Here is a 14729-nt window from a genome sequence, read left to right as displayed (position 1 = left end):
TGTAAATTAGTAAATTAATAATTTTCTTTGTTAAATAGTTTATTATAGTGCTTAATAATTAATTATTTTTTGCATAACAATGTAATTATATTATTGACAAAACGGACCCAAACTTGGTGAAGTTCATCGATGGCCTCTTGGGATGTTTCCGAGAGTGGAAGTATGACGTCGAGCGATGTGCAGAAGAACAATGAAATCCTGGAAGACCAACACAGTAGAAGTGTTATTTAATTGTTATGCAAGAAATATATATATTTTTTTTTTAAGTGTGTATTTGGGGACAGTATTTCTAAAACTTCTTTAATTTGTATTTGGATTAAATTGAGTTTAAGTAATCATTTGGTTAATTTGATTTATTCGGTTAATATAATTTGATTTCAATTTTTATTTGGATAAATATTGAATTTAAGTATTTGTTTGAAATTTTGAAGTTTATGTAAACAAAGAGTATTTTCTAATTGTTCTTCTGTCAAAGTTTAATGAAATCTAGAATAAACTTTGACAAAAAAAAAAAATTATAGAATACTCTTTGTTTACATAAACTTCAAAATTCCAAATAAATACTTAAATTCAAAGTCCTTCGTCGCACAATTATTTAGGCGAATAACCTTCTTCGTTGCACTAAGTTTGAGAGGCGAAAGTCGATTCGTCTCGCGAAGTTCTTGCCGCACAAAGGCTAAGAAAAAACGCGGGTGGATTTGGCGCCAACATGTTGCTCGATGAAGATTTGCCTGCCAAACCTTATGTGACGAGAGGATTCGTCAGGCAAATTTTCGACATTATACATTTTTGCGCGACGAAGTTTATTTTTATCATCAAATTGCTCAACCGCAGAGGCAGAAATTGCAAAATATTTTGTAGTAGTTGCTTGTGAACCTCCCTCCCTCATCAACTTTCTTCATATCCACCCTCCCTCCCTCCATTTCTCTCACATTCATCCTCTAATACTTCCTCCATCTCAATCTCCATATCTCATCTCCCTACATTGATCTATCCCGCTCTATTTGGTAACAATTTGATTTTGTATTTAAAATTTTCATTATGAATTCATACTAACAATATTAAATTTGTTTTCTATAGAATTGTTGTATATGATTATCTATCGGTGAAAAACAATTTTGGAGGAATTTTCTTTGTGTTTTTATTTTTTAATAATTTAAATAATTTATTTTATTTTGTATTATGTTGTCTTTAATTTATTTGTACGTAAACAATTTTGTACGTGGTGGGGCAATTCAACCCAATTACCCTATCAATTGAAGAATGGACGGAGTTGCTTTTAAAAATGTGTTCTTTTAAATTTGTCTCTGTAAGATAAATTTTTTAATTATTTTAGAGAATATCTTGAAAATGCTTTGCTCTGTAGTGCCACTTTAGAAATGGTGGCACCAATCGATTCAAATAAAGTTTTTGCCGTTTGATGAGAAACACTTACAATTTTTGTTTTTTGTTTTTTTTTTTATCAAACGATAGATTTTGTTTAAATATTAGATTAGTCACCAACGGCGTTTGATGAGAAATGCTTACAAAATTCAAACAAATATTTTAATATAATATTAGTTACTATAATATATAATTTCTAACAACTTCAGCTCAGTTGGACATTCAAGTCTCATTGATGTTTGTCTAAGAGTGGTGCTATTTACCTGCTCATTTTTATCTCTCACACATTTCTTTCAATTTCCGTTGCCAGATTGAAACAATTCAAGAAGACCAATGGATATAAATTAACAAGGATATGAACTGCCTATAAATATAACAAAACATCATATATAATTCACATTCATATAAACAACGGAGATAATTATTAACACTGCAAAATATAAAATATATTATGCAAAGGGAACACATAATAACTGACACACCTCGATCGAGATCAGGGCATGCTGGCCGTCACATCCCACATCGCCCAGGGGAGTGATCTTTATATGTATATTCCCATCCCTACCTAGCACGAGGCCTTTTGGGAGCTCATTGGCTTCGGGTTGCATCGGAACTCCGAAGTTAAGCGAGTAGTGCGCGAGAGCATTCCCATGATGGGTGAACCACTGGGAAGTTGCTCGTGAGTTCCCAAAAACAAAACCGTGAGGGCGTGGTCGGGGCCCAAAGCAGACAATATCGTGCTACGGTGGTGGAGCGGGCCCGGGAAGTGGTCCCGCTCGGGCCGGGATCTGACAATTTGGTATTAGAGCCTAACCCTAGTCGTGGTGTGCTGACGAGGACGTCGGGCCCCTAAGGGGGGTGGACTGTGACATCCCACATCGCCCAAGGGAGTGATCCTTATATGTATATTCCCATCCCTACCTAGCACGAGGCATTTTGGGAGCTCACTGGCTTCGGGTTCCATCGGAACTCTGAAGTTAAGCGAGTAGCGCGCGAGAGCATTCCCATGATGGGTGACCCACTGGGAAGTTGCTCGTGAGTTCCCAAAAACAAAACCGTGAGGGCGTGGTCGGGGCCCAAAACGGACAATATCGTGCTACGGTGGTGGAGCAGGCCCGGGAAGTGGTCCCACCCTGGCCGGGATGTGACAATAAATTTTTGGGTAGGGTATCAATAATAAGTTTGGCATTAGAAAGTAGTGTACATCACATAATAAATAAGTAGGGTGTAGTAACCGGCCGGCCGGAAGTCTGGTTCAAAAAATTAATGGTAGATTGATATAGAATTAGATTTTTTTTATATCTAACAGATATTTTTGTCTGCCTGCCCAATACACATATCTCCAAACTGACTGTATATATATCTACATACATATTTTGAACTCTCAAACTCAATAATTATTTCAATCCTATACAAAAATGGAGCAAAACATCCCAGTTGCAGAAGATGAGAGAGTTCATCCCTTTTCTTCCTCACCAATGCAAGTACCACATTCTTCCCAACAATTTTTTTTTTTTTTTTTTTTTTTTTCCGATTATGTCAGTTGATCAAGGCAGTGTGTATTTATCGTCTTTGCATCCGGTTTCGAATCTTTAATTTCATATATTAGAATATTTTAGAATACAATTTCGTTTTATAAAAAAATAAAATTAGAACAATTGTTTAGTGTGCTATGGTTTTTCTGCAAATGGTTTTGTAGGTCAGAGCACTGGAATATTGAAGAAGCGAAGAAGCTCAGTCCTTTCACTTTGAGTCAAAAGTTGGGCTTCCACGAGTTATTTTCTTCGAAGGTTAGCATATATTAGGAATTAATATTTACATTAGTGATGACTTCATAGGAAATGATTAAGCAATTTAAGTGCAACGCTTGTAACTTTAATGAATTCATGTTCCTAATTAACTTATAAGATTATGGATTAGTTATAATTAAATGGTTCTTACAACATGTATCAGTGGATTCAAAGTCACAAATAGGCGTAACCTACCGTTAAAGGGTGCATCTTAATCAAGGTTCTAAAAGGCGATAAGAGGTAGTCTGGCGGGGGGGGGGGGGGGGGGCCAAGGGCCTATGCGGTTTTTTTAATTTTAAATAATTTTTTATATAACATATAAATAAATGTCTATTTATACTTTAAAAAAAATACATAATTGTATTGGAATCACTATTCTTAAAATCTCTACTAGCACCGCTTCGGCCCCAACTAGGCACTAGGCAATTAGTCACCACCCCAATTAATCCCTAGCCGCTTAAAAATTAAGAAATGGCACCTAGACCTACCTAGGCATTTGCCTAGACCTGCCTAGGCGTCTACCTAGATCTGCCTAGGGCGCCCGCCTAGATCTCCTAGGAAACCACCTAGGTTGTAACTCTCAAGTAGATAGAAAATAGATAACTCTCATTTTCCATTTTATTTTTTCAATAAATTGTAAGAGACTTGTAGAATACTTGGATGAACACTCATTATATATTTGTTTCTCATATTTTTAGTATGTTCTAGTACTTTATATTCTATATTTTATTCTATTTTGCAATTTTTGTATCCCAATACATTTATCTTTTTTAATATAAGTAGAAATTTATTTGTATGTTATATAATAAAATTAATTAAAATAAAAAGAAAAAACCGCCTGGAAGCCTAGACACTAAGCTCCTGTCCGCCGCCTGACTAGCTTCTAGTGTCTTTTAGAACCTTAATTACATAAATTGCAAAATAGAATGACATATAGATATAAAGTAGTCTAACATATTGAAAAAATGGGGACAAGCATATAATGAGTGTTAATCCAAGTACTCAACAAGTTTATTACTATTTATTAGAAAAATAAAATGCAAAATCAAATTTATCTATTTTTTGTCTAAGTGAGAGTTACGGCCTAGTCGGGTGCCCATGAGGCTAAGCGGGCGCCTAGGCAAGTCTAAGCGTCATTTCTTAAGTTTCAAAACTCTAGGGATTAATGGGGCGGTGACTAGCCACCTAGCGTCTAGGCGAGCCCTAAGCAACGCTAGGCGGAGATATTTAGAACAGTGATCTTAACACACTTGAATGTTAGCAAGTTAGCTAGAGCAGTGTACTCTTATCTGAACTCAAATTCCAATCTCTCTCTGCATATTTTAGGTTAAATTAGATTATTGGAATATCTGATACGTATTCTGTTAAAATTATGAGTAGTATTACTATGCTCAATTTGTTAAGTTTTCACCTAATTGGCAGGTTTGGAGAGCATCTCTGGCAGAGCTAGTTGGCTCGGCAGTGCTTGTTTTTGCTATAGACACAATAGTGATCTCCTCCTATGAGACCCAAACCACAATACCAAACCTCATTATGGCAATCCTCATTTCCATCACAGTTGCAATTCTTCTCCTCGTCACCAATCCCATTTCCGGCGGTCACATCAACCCCGTTGTAACGCTATCTGCGGCACTTCTCGGCCTCATCTCCCTCTCACGCGCTGCCGTCTATATCTTGAGCCAATGCGTCGGGGCGGTACTGGGTGCCCTAGCACTCAAGGCCGTGGTAAACAACAACATTGAAGGAACATTTTCACTTGGAGGTTGCACCCTCACTGTCATTGCCCCAGGCCCACACGGGCCTATCATAATGGGCATTGAGACCACCCAAGCCCTTTGGCTTGAGATATTTTGCACGTTTGTGTTTCTCTTTGCTTCGATTTGGATAGCATTCGACCACCGCCAAGCCCATGCTTTGGGCCGAGTTGTAGTCTTCTCTATCATCGGAATAGTTGCGGGCCTCCTTGTTTTTATCTCAACCACCGTTACCGCCGCAAAAGGGTACGCCGGAGTCGGGATGAACCCGGCTAGATGTTTCGGCCCCGCACTTATTCGCGGGGGTCGCCTCTGGAACGGGCATTGGGTATTTTGGGTAGGGCCTGCTATTGCTTGTGTGGCATTTTATTTGTACATTAAGATCATTCCGCGCCATCATTTCCATATGGAGGGCTTCAAGCATGATACTTTGAACATGGTGACGACACTTTCTAAGTAAGAAATGGGTTTGTAACTATTAATGGATTAGATATTATCACTCTCAATTCGACATATCTTTGGCGAATAAAATATAGTTGTGATCAGTATCTTCTTTAGGACTTGCATATAAATACTCATGTATTTGGATTAGTAATTTTCCTTTTATAATACGGTACAGGTTAAAGTTGGATCTTTTTGGAATTAGCATTCCTCGAGGATCCTCGTTGTAATTTATTTTGAAGTGCTGAAAAAAAAAATGATATTTTTGGAGTATCTTGTGTATTAAACTCCTGTCTCTCATCAAATGTAGGTGTTGGTTTCCTCATAATTATACTAGTGAGTGTGCTTCTTAGAGAAGATGCTTGTTTATCAAGTTGTCAATGTGAATGACTCATAATTGTTGATTAGTGTACATCCTGAAAGATGAAATGGAGAAGGATTTTCATTTAAAGGGAAGTCATTGTGGCAGTACCACAATCACGCACTAGCTTAAAATCATCCTCATATATTTCGACTTCCACGTCCAAGTATCAACCAATCTAATTTACATATTAAAATGCATGCATGGCCGCTGCCTACCTTCTTGGAAGAGCAAAAACCTAAGAAAATATGGAATTTTAAATTTCCCCATCTTTCGGATAAGTACTAAGTACCAATCTTCCTGGCAACTTCCCTACAGCTTATGTAATTAATGGAAAATCCTTCTACCCTGAATACTTGTTTCAGTGACCAATAGTGGTTAGAACTCGCAATATATATAGTAGTCTGTTCTTCTGTATTCTTTTGGTTTTTTATACAGAAGCCCTTCAACCATTTTAGTTCCTTCATCAATTTGAGGCAATGGAGGAGTTTTCCATAATCCAAAATGAAGCTGATAAAAAAATTACCCAAATCAGTTGGTGGAAGTTGTGACATGATCGGTGCCCAAAATTCCTTGGGGCCAAAGCTTCTTGCTGCAATTGTTACCCATGAATTCATTTCACCAAAGGTCAGCTTGATTTATATTTTTGTGAAGTCCGTTCTTTGACGGATATTTTATCGTCAGTGTCAGATACATTTGAATCAATAGTGTTGTTGATGTATCGATAAGACGTCCTTGATGAAGAACGAATGTCATGTCGAGGGAAGAACTATCCTATTAGGACCACAAAAGTTCCAAATTTTCTCATAGGTAAACCATAGTGTTCTCACTTTAATTTACGTGTGCCTCTTGATCCAAATTGTTTCAGAGATGTGAAGAGCAGCTCCGACACAATTAGTAGCAACTGCTTCTCCAATGTTCACCCTAACCTTTTCCATCATGCTTGGATTCAGCTGAAGTTGATCCCAAGCTGCTTGTCCCCCATTGCCGTCTTCACTATAGCTTTCCTCTTCCTCCACATTTTGGCACAATGTTTTGCGTTTCTTATAATCATCTAAATAGGTTTACATATATAAACACTAAAGCGTTCATTCTTTTTTATTATGTAAATAAATTTATAGGTTTACATATATATACAAATACCAAGCAATGTGACATTGTTTTTCACACACACAGGTTTTTTTTTTAAACTCAATTTTCTAAATACTTAACTGTTTTACGTTATAACATCTAATTATATCAAAGAACAACATAACCAGTTTTCGAACTTTTTATATTAAAGAATGAAATTTATTGTGCCCAATGGTGGTATAGTGTTAGTGGCGGTTTCATTTAATTTGAATGGCAGTTGGAGATTGGGCATCTGTCGGCAAGAGTATTCACCCTTGATCTTTTGTAATTGTAAACCAGAAAACGGAAAAAATGGAAACCGAATATATTTTTGTTTTCGATTATTTGCTTTTATTTTAATAAAAAAACGGTTTACATGCATTTTGGAATATGATCTTTTTTTACTTTCGTTAATTATTCTAAAATATCTATAAAAATTAATAGGCCTTATACAAAAGTTATGTGGGAACACTACATAGTGTAAATGTTAAAAAATAAAAAACAAATAAATAAAGTGTGTAAATAAATATATGCAAGGTTTTCTATTCCTATTTTTGATATTAAAAGTACCAGCAGTCTAAGTAGGGGGATAAAATACACGCTAGGAGTACATGTATGCACAATAAGTTGCTTTTTCATTTCTATTCAACAATAACACAACAAAACCTTATCCCACTAGATGAAATCGGTTATATGAATCCTAGAACGTCATTACGCTTTTTCATTTCTATGAACAGTAAAAAAAAAGACATCAACAAGGTAAAAGGGTAAATTCCGAAGATCGTGAGGAAGAATTTAGCACAAGATTCTTTTACATCTAGTAAAGGCCAATTAACCAAGTAGAGTTACCATGCACTAACAAACTGGCAATTTCTGGTTCCATTTGCTTTGGTACCAATTTCACTCATTAGCTCAAACCCTTAAATGTATTCAAACATCAGAAATCAGTGACAACATATATAGTGGTGGACATTGATAAGTGTTGGCTCCATCTCTAACTAAATTTGCACACTAAGAGCATTTCATTAACGTGATTACAATACCTAAGAAACACAGAATCTTGTAGTAGTAACCATTTCTTCATCAAAATTTTACTGCCGCTTTTATTGTTGTTACACTTGACATATCCACGAGAGCTGTGATCTATAACTCGGGAGTTGGCTGCAGTAGAGTAGAAGAAGCGTTGAGGGGCTCGTGGACAACCGAATTAGAGTGAACTGAAATCGGATTTCCCTCCAATTGCAACATGATACTCCCCAGGATTTCAGTCAGTAACTTCTTGAACTCGTCTTCTTTAAGCAGCTTTCCGTCATCTGCGTTAACCATGTTGAATGCATCCTGCACAACCTTATCCATCTGCAGATTTTCATTGTAAAAAATTTATGAACATCTGCTGAAGGTATAAACGATCAAAGTTCAGGAAGCACTGAAGGAAGAAGCTGTCTGAGTTTAAAATCAAATATAAAGATGGGTATGCTATTTAAAGAGAACCTGCTCAACTGCACCAAGTGGTGGCAGACCAGCTGTTGGACCTACTGCTTCCAGCGCCACGCGCAAATAGTCCTTGGATAATTTCCCATTGCGGTCTCTCGGAACAGTTTCAATAGCTGCATTCAGTGTCTGCATTTTACAACAGATTGTAATAAGCGATTTCAGTGAGTCAGGGCACTGTAAGCGAAATAGGACATACTTAAAAGAGCATAGATTCCGACAACATTTGTGAGTATAATTGGTCAGAAGCAAAAAGACGAGGGATTTTTATGAGGCAAACCTTGTCTAATTCAAACTTGTTGGACAACAGTCTCTTGATGTCGCTTCCATCAAAGTCATTTTCACTGTGGGCTACAATCACAGGTTGCTCCTGAAGACGATGAGCCACAAACTCTGCTACTTTCTTGAATTCGGCTAAGAATGTTTCTTGAGAGACCGTCTTGTCCAAATCATGGCCAGTGCATGACTGCAGAGCAGGTTCCACGATATTGCTGACAACCTAAAGAACAAAAGTAACCAACGAAGAGGAAAAGACGGAAAAAAAAGCCGTTAAGAATGAAAATGTTCAATGCAACATGTAACTTTGTAGGGCAAACTGCTAGTACTGAAAAATCTTAATTAGAGAAGACCAACTACCCAAGAATCTGATGAAGGGGGCATCCCTTGTTCAACCGTGAGTTTTTCCAAAGCTTTGATTATACAGTCACGGAGGGTTCCATCAGCTGACTTTATCTCAGAATAAGTAGCCATCATCTCTGATTCAAAAGTTGGCCCATCGATGAATTCTAGGAGGTCTTCCCCATCAATACGGAGGATTACAATAGGGTCTCGCTTCAACCCAGCAGCCATGCCTAGTAGAATATCCGAAAGAACCTCTTTGAACTCAGTCTTGCTCACTTTTTGTTGTTTCCCATGAGTGAATTCATTCAGTACCTAAGAACATTGGAACAAAACAGTCAATGTTGTCCAAAGAAATCTGGTTTACTGGTTTTGCTCAGTACATGTTTATACAATCTACCAATAAGTTTTCTAGTATGGACATCACTCAAGTCACACACATGGACATGAGAGCACCTGCGACCATTGGACCAACACGTGTAGAGGTGTACTCTCAATTTCCAAAGTAGGATAATACTCTCAAAAGTTATGTCCAATCTGATCTTTACTTGCCAACCCTAAGATGTTAACTGTCAATTTAACTGAAAGCTTCTTCGCGATGCAACATTGTATTGGCTTTAGAATTATTCCGATTCCTCGATTATTCAGCGTGCTTAACAGTGGTGGCATTACTTTAGTAAGATGTCATGTACTTGTACTAATATAAAGTGCAGCAACATTATGAGATGATTAGGTAAGGTTGTTACTTTGTTCAAAAGCAAGCCCCCTCAAAGAATACCTTTTGACTTCTACTCCCTTCCCCACAAAACCACTGCCTTTTGAAAATTTAGGCAGGCACCGGCCCCATCATACAACATTATAGCATAATATTACGGCTTTCGTCACACTATATCTTCTTGAATAATATTAAGTTTCGACATAGTTCTTCACCAGATCCCTCTCAGCATAAGAAGATAAAAGGAAATAATTTTCTAAGCTAAAAAAAAAAAAAGTAGGAGAGGGATGTCGAACTGAAGAGTAAAGTCATATAATAAGACCAACAATGCTAGGTCATCGGTTGGATTCTTCTGGGGCTATCTAGAAATGGAAATCCCAGTATACAAATAGACCAAACAAAGCAAAGAACAACAATCTCCTGTTTTAAACATTAAAAATAGACGCAACAAATTTGATAATACCAAAACCACGCAATCAAAAGCTCGAAAGTCAAGATCATACGTAGCATTTTTATCTTATTAAGATTGCAGCATTCCATATTAGAAGTCTAAATTTGATTTGAAAATTTAGTAGATTACTAGAGATTAGCCGGGCCATAAAAAAAAGACTAGTAAATATTAGAGTCATTAGACAATCCAGAAGGCAATCTTGCCAAGAATTAACTATTATCTGTTTAATTCAGCACAAAATCGCAGAAAACATCATTCAATCAATAATCAACACCAACATAATTATACAGCAATTCAGTACAAAATCAAAGAAAATGGTATTGCAATTACAATTTTGTTAAGTATTGTTCCATCAAACAACATTTCTACATAATTACTATATCACACCGTTTCATATTGTGTAGTTAGATAGTGAATTTGAACCATTTTTAACGCGTAGCCTTACTTGTTAATTACAAGTTTCCCAACCTAGCTCATTTGAAATTTATTTTTAAATGACTGAAACTATTTTTGATGAAAATGTTCTTAAACTAATTTTTTTTTTAAAAATCCAAATGAAATCTGAAAAAGAACTTGAAGTTATTGTTTGCACGAAGTACATATATTGTGCTTCTTCCAAAAGCCACTAATTTGATTAGAAAACAGTTCGCCATGTTGGCGTACAAATATGAGTTTGACAAGAAAACACTAGTTATATATTTACAAGCAGATAGAGAAAAGAAAAATGGTAGTGAATATAATCAATAGATGATCGCTGTGCGTGGCAACGTGGGAGAACGAGTAGAGCATATAACATGCTAGAATTAGAATTATTTAACACAAAATCGATAGGGAATCAGTCGAGAAAACCAAATCTTTTTAAATTAGAGTGTATTCAATTGGGACTAGAAAGATTTTAATTCTTTTAATGAATTTAAGGTTATTCAATCAAGATTTTATGAAATTTAAAATATATTCAATTAATATTTTAAGATAATTTATTAAAATTCTTAGAAATTCGGATGTATTTAATTAGGATTTTAAAGAAGTTTATAACATTTAGAGTTTATTCAATTAGAAATTGATTTTAAAGAATTGGAGAAAGTTGAGGAATTAGAAGGAAATTGAGAGATTTTGTAATGTATTTTAAGCATCTATGAATCCACTTCCCCTAAGATTTTGAAGGAATTAAATCAAAATGTTATATAGAATCTCTACAAATAAATTAAACTCTATAAAAATCCATAGATTTATAAATCCGTTAAAATCTTTCAAATTCTCAATTGAATACACCCATGAAAAATGATTTCCGCACATTCTAATTGCAAATTGCAGAAATAAAAAATAGAGCGAAAATCATTTTTCTTAAACCAAATGGACTTTTATTGAGGATAATATGCGCAACAATCTAACACGCCACGTTAGGTTTCACGCACCCACTCAAAACCAATTGATAATCGGCCGCAGAACACGAGATCTTTCAACACGTGGAAGAAGAATAGGGAAGAGGAAAAACTTAGTACCTCAGAATATATGTGATCGGAGTCGGGGGACGAACCCTGAGCCGGCAAGCCAAGAGCAAGGCCGATATCGGCGACAGCAGGGTGGAGCTCGTTCAGAGAGAGGTGGCCGTCTCTGTCCCTGTCGAGCTCCTCAAACTTATGCTCCACAAAGTTACTAAACACCTCCTCGTTCCCAACCAATTTCATTATATTTGAACCGTCCACCACCTGCCCACCACCACTCCCACTTCCACTTTTCTTCTCCATTTCCCCACCTTTCCTCTCTTTCTTGTGAGCTTGCTTTTCTTATTCCGCCCGATGGGACTCTCGTGACTCACGCGAGTTCAAAGTGCTTTTGCCAAAAGAGCTGCTTATTTCTACTTTAGCTTTTTTCTGGCTCGCTCTGTTTTATGGTGGGGAACGGGTTTTCTCTTCTGAGTTCTGGCTAAGGCTTTAAATATGAGAGAGATTGTACGGCCTCTTTATATGCTTAAACGCCGATTAATTAGGCATGTTTTTGGCTGGCTTTCGTTTTCAAGACGTGATTTTTTTGGGCCCTTCCCGAAGCATGAGAGGAATGGATAAGAAAGTTTTCATCTTTCAACTATTTATTCTTTAAAATTTTCCGACTAAGATGAAAACAACTAGTTTTTGCTTTGAAAAAAGTCTACCACGTTTTTTTAAATAAAAATAAAAAAGGTAACACATTTAAGTGCTCATCTCTCTCCTGTATGGTTGACAAATAAACAAACAATAATCTAAACTATCTACTATTATATAACCTTCTTAATTAATTAAAAGAGGATAAAAAGACTATTTAGTCTTCTATTACAAAAATAAATAAATAAAGAGCAGCAACATATTTTCATATAACAAAATTTTATTGTTTTTTATTTAAACACACGTGCATGTGATTTTGTCATGTATCAAATTCTAAAAAATTGAAAGGAAAAAAAAAACCACTCTTCCTACTCACATGTTCAGTCATTCTTTCAATCTCTTTTTTCTTTTTTTCTTTTTAAAAAAAGAAATAAAAAGTTCACACAGAAAGTGTGATGACATACGATAGTATTAGATAAATATAGGGTGTTTGATTTTGAATATCTTACAAGGGATCGATTCCACAAATTCCACTTCTTTCTTTGGTGGTGTTGCATTTCACCTCTTTCTAATTCACATATGAGAAACATTAGCATATCCCTTTAATTATATGCAAATTGCAGAAATTATGCACGTCATATTGCCTTGGGATTTAAATGCCAATTCCAAATGAAAACGCATCCCTTCAATTATTCTTTGAGAATATAATTGGGCATTATTTCTCCAAATTGTAATATAATAAGAACCTTGTTCTAACCTTCAACACATGGCACATAAACTCTATTTGTATTATTGCTTAACACATACTTTCTCAACACATAACCTCTTTTGCACAATTAGTCTGCTATATATCTATCTCGGACTTGCAAGGTAAGTTTCTACACAATAACTACCTAACTAATCGTCCAATCTCATGACAAGTGTCAATCATCTAATAAGGGTTCCATGATCTAACCGAACATACACCTAACTCTTAATTTGGATAACCCATCTTAGTATCCTATCATTACCCCACCCATAGAAACAGACCTTGTCCTCAAGGTTGAAAACAAGGAAATCTACGCTTGAAATTGTCATACTCTTCCCATGTTGCATCCTCCTTGCAATGATTCTTCCAATGAACAAGAACTTCAGGGACCTGTGAGTTGGCTGTGGTGATCACACGATGCTGCAGAATGGCTAATGGGGTTGCTTGTAATAATCCTTCATCCTTGACATCAGGGAGCGTAGTAGTAGGAGTCACACCCACACCCAACTGCTTCTTCAAATATGATACATGGAAGACAGGATGTAATTTAGAGTGAACTAGAAGTCTGATTTTGTAAGCTACTAACCCAATCTTCTCCTACTCCTCAAACGGTCCATAAAATTTCGATTGTAGCTTATGAAATGGATGACTAGCCAAGGACTGATGTTGCTAACGAACAAGCCGTAAGTAGACCATGTCACCCACTTCTAAAGTGCGTTCGGTACGAAGTTTATCCGCCTATTGCTTCATTCTACCTGAGCAGCTTCCAAAATAGACTTGAGTTAAGATAAAATCTGCGATCGGGTTTGTAAACATCTATCGACCATATCCAATTTGGTTGTGCCAGATTCATATGTTGGAATTGTAGGAGGAAGTTGGCCATACACAATTTCATATGGTGTGAGCTTCAAAGAAGAGTGATAAGAAGTGTTGTAACTCCATTCAGCCCACGATAACCATTTAAGCCATTTCTTTGGTTGAAGGCTGCAAAAACAAAGCAGGTATGTTTCCAGACAACGATTGACGACCTCAGTTTGCCCATCAGATTGGGGATGATGCCCCGAGCTTAATCATAGTTTAGACCCTTGTAATGCAAAGAATTCCTTCCAGAAGGCACTGAGGAATATGGGATCTCGGTCACTAACGATTGTGGCAGGCATTCCGTGGAGCTTGAATATGCGGTCCACAAAAACTTGAGCAACGGAATGGGCTGTGTACGGATGCGACAGTGCCACAAAATGGGCATATTTAGAGAACCGATCAACAACTACAAAAATAATAGTCTTCCCTTTACAAGGTGGCAACCCAACAATAAAATCCATGGAAATGTCTGTCTAAACAGTTTGAGGGATTGGCAGAGGGTTGAATAGGCCTGGAGAAGACAAGGTTTCATATTTATTTTGTTGACACACCTGACATTCAGCAACCATTCTTCTAATATTAGTCTTCATGACATGCCAATAAAAAGAGCGAGAGATTCTCTTGTAAGTCTTAAGAAACGCGGAGTGTCCCGTCATCAAGGTACTATGATGTTCATGAAATATCTTATCCCTCCAATTGGTCATCGGACTCAACAAAATTCCGTCGTTATGCTTAAGAAAACCATTATCGTAATGGTAGGAATAGGAAGATGTATCAGCAACACTATGCAATACAAAGGACTCCTTGAGTTTTGAAATAATCCAAGGCTCCTGTTCCAAGTGTTGACGCAAGTCGTCTAACCAACCCATATAAAGATAAGAAATAGCACATAATTGAGCCTCCGAATGCAGGTGAGACAGTGCAT

The 14729-nt window shown here is 36.6% G+C and overlaps 2 protein-coding genes across 2 annotated transcripts; one reads left to right on the top strand and one right to left on the bottom strand.

Annotated features, from left to right (window-relative positions):
* Window positions 1–2766: 2766 nt before the first annotated feature.
* On the top strand, window positions 2767–5472 carry LOC137730207 (uncharacterized). The gene is made up of 3 exons (XM_068469278.1): window positions 2767–2863; window positions 3083–3173; window positions 4596–5472. The coding sequence occupies exons 1-3, from the start codon at window positions 2802–2804 to the stop codon at window positions 5385–5387; spliced, it is 945 nt and encodes a 314-aa protein (XP_068325379.1). The 5' UTR covers window positions 2767–2801; the 3' UTR covers window positions 5388–5472.
* Window positions 5473–7746: 2274 nt separating this feature from the next.
* On the bottom strand, window positions 7747–12102 carry LOC137728749 (uncharacterized). Its single transcript, XM_068467506.1, has 5 exons — window positions 11617–12102; window positions 8967–9263; window positions 8611–8829; window positions 8331–8459; window positions 7747–8195 (listed from the first exon to the last, which is right to left on the bottom strand). Exons 1-5 carry the CDS (start codon window positions 11860–11862, stop codon window positions 7983–7985), a joined length of 1104 nt encoding a protein of 367 aa, XP_068323607.1. The 5' UTR covers window positions 11863–12102; the 3' UTR covers window positions 7747–7982.
* Window positions 12103–14729: the final 2627 nt, after the last annotated feature.

The sequence above is a fragment of the Pyrus communis genome, chromosome 3, assembly GCF_963583255.1.
Source record: "Pyrus communis chromosome 3, drPyrComm1.1, whole genome shotgun sequence".
NCBI lineage: Eukaryota > Viridiplantae > Streptophyta > Magnoliopsida > Rosales > Rosaceae > Pyrus > Pyrus communis.
Note: the sequence above shows the minus strand (reverse complement) of the source record. Positions and strands in the feature narration are given on the sequence as shown.

Excerpts from the sequence above, each read along its gene's own strand:
- LOC137728749 (XM_068467506.1), bottom strand. The coding sequence starts at position 11,862 with ATGGAGAAGAAAAGTGGAAGTGGGAGTGGTGGTGGGCAGGTGGTGGAC. Across the intron at positions 8,830-8,966 it reads CCCCTTCATCAGATTCTTGG|GTTGTCAGCAATATCGTGGA; the intron begins GTAGTTGGTCTT and ends TTTGTTCTTTAG. Across the intron at positions 8,196-8,330 it reads CACTTGGTGCAGTTGAGCAG|ATGGATAAGGTTGTGCAGGA; the intron begins GTTCTCTTTAAA and ends GAAAATCTGCAG.
- LOC137730207 (XM_068469278.1), top strand. The coding sequence starts at position 2,802 with ATGGAGCAAAACATCCCAGTTGCAGAAGATGAGAGAGTTCATCCCTTT. Across the intron at positions 2,864-3,082 it reads CCCTTTTCTTCCTCACCAAT|GTCAGAGCACTGGAATATTG; the intron begins GCAAGTACCACA and ends ATGGTTTTGTAG. Across the intron at positions 3,174-4,595 it reads ACGAGTTATTTTCTTCGAAG|GTTTGGAGAGCATCTCTGGC; the intron begins GTTAGCATATAT and ends CCTAATTGGCAG.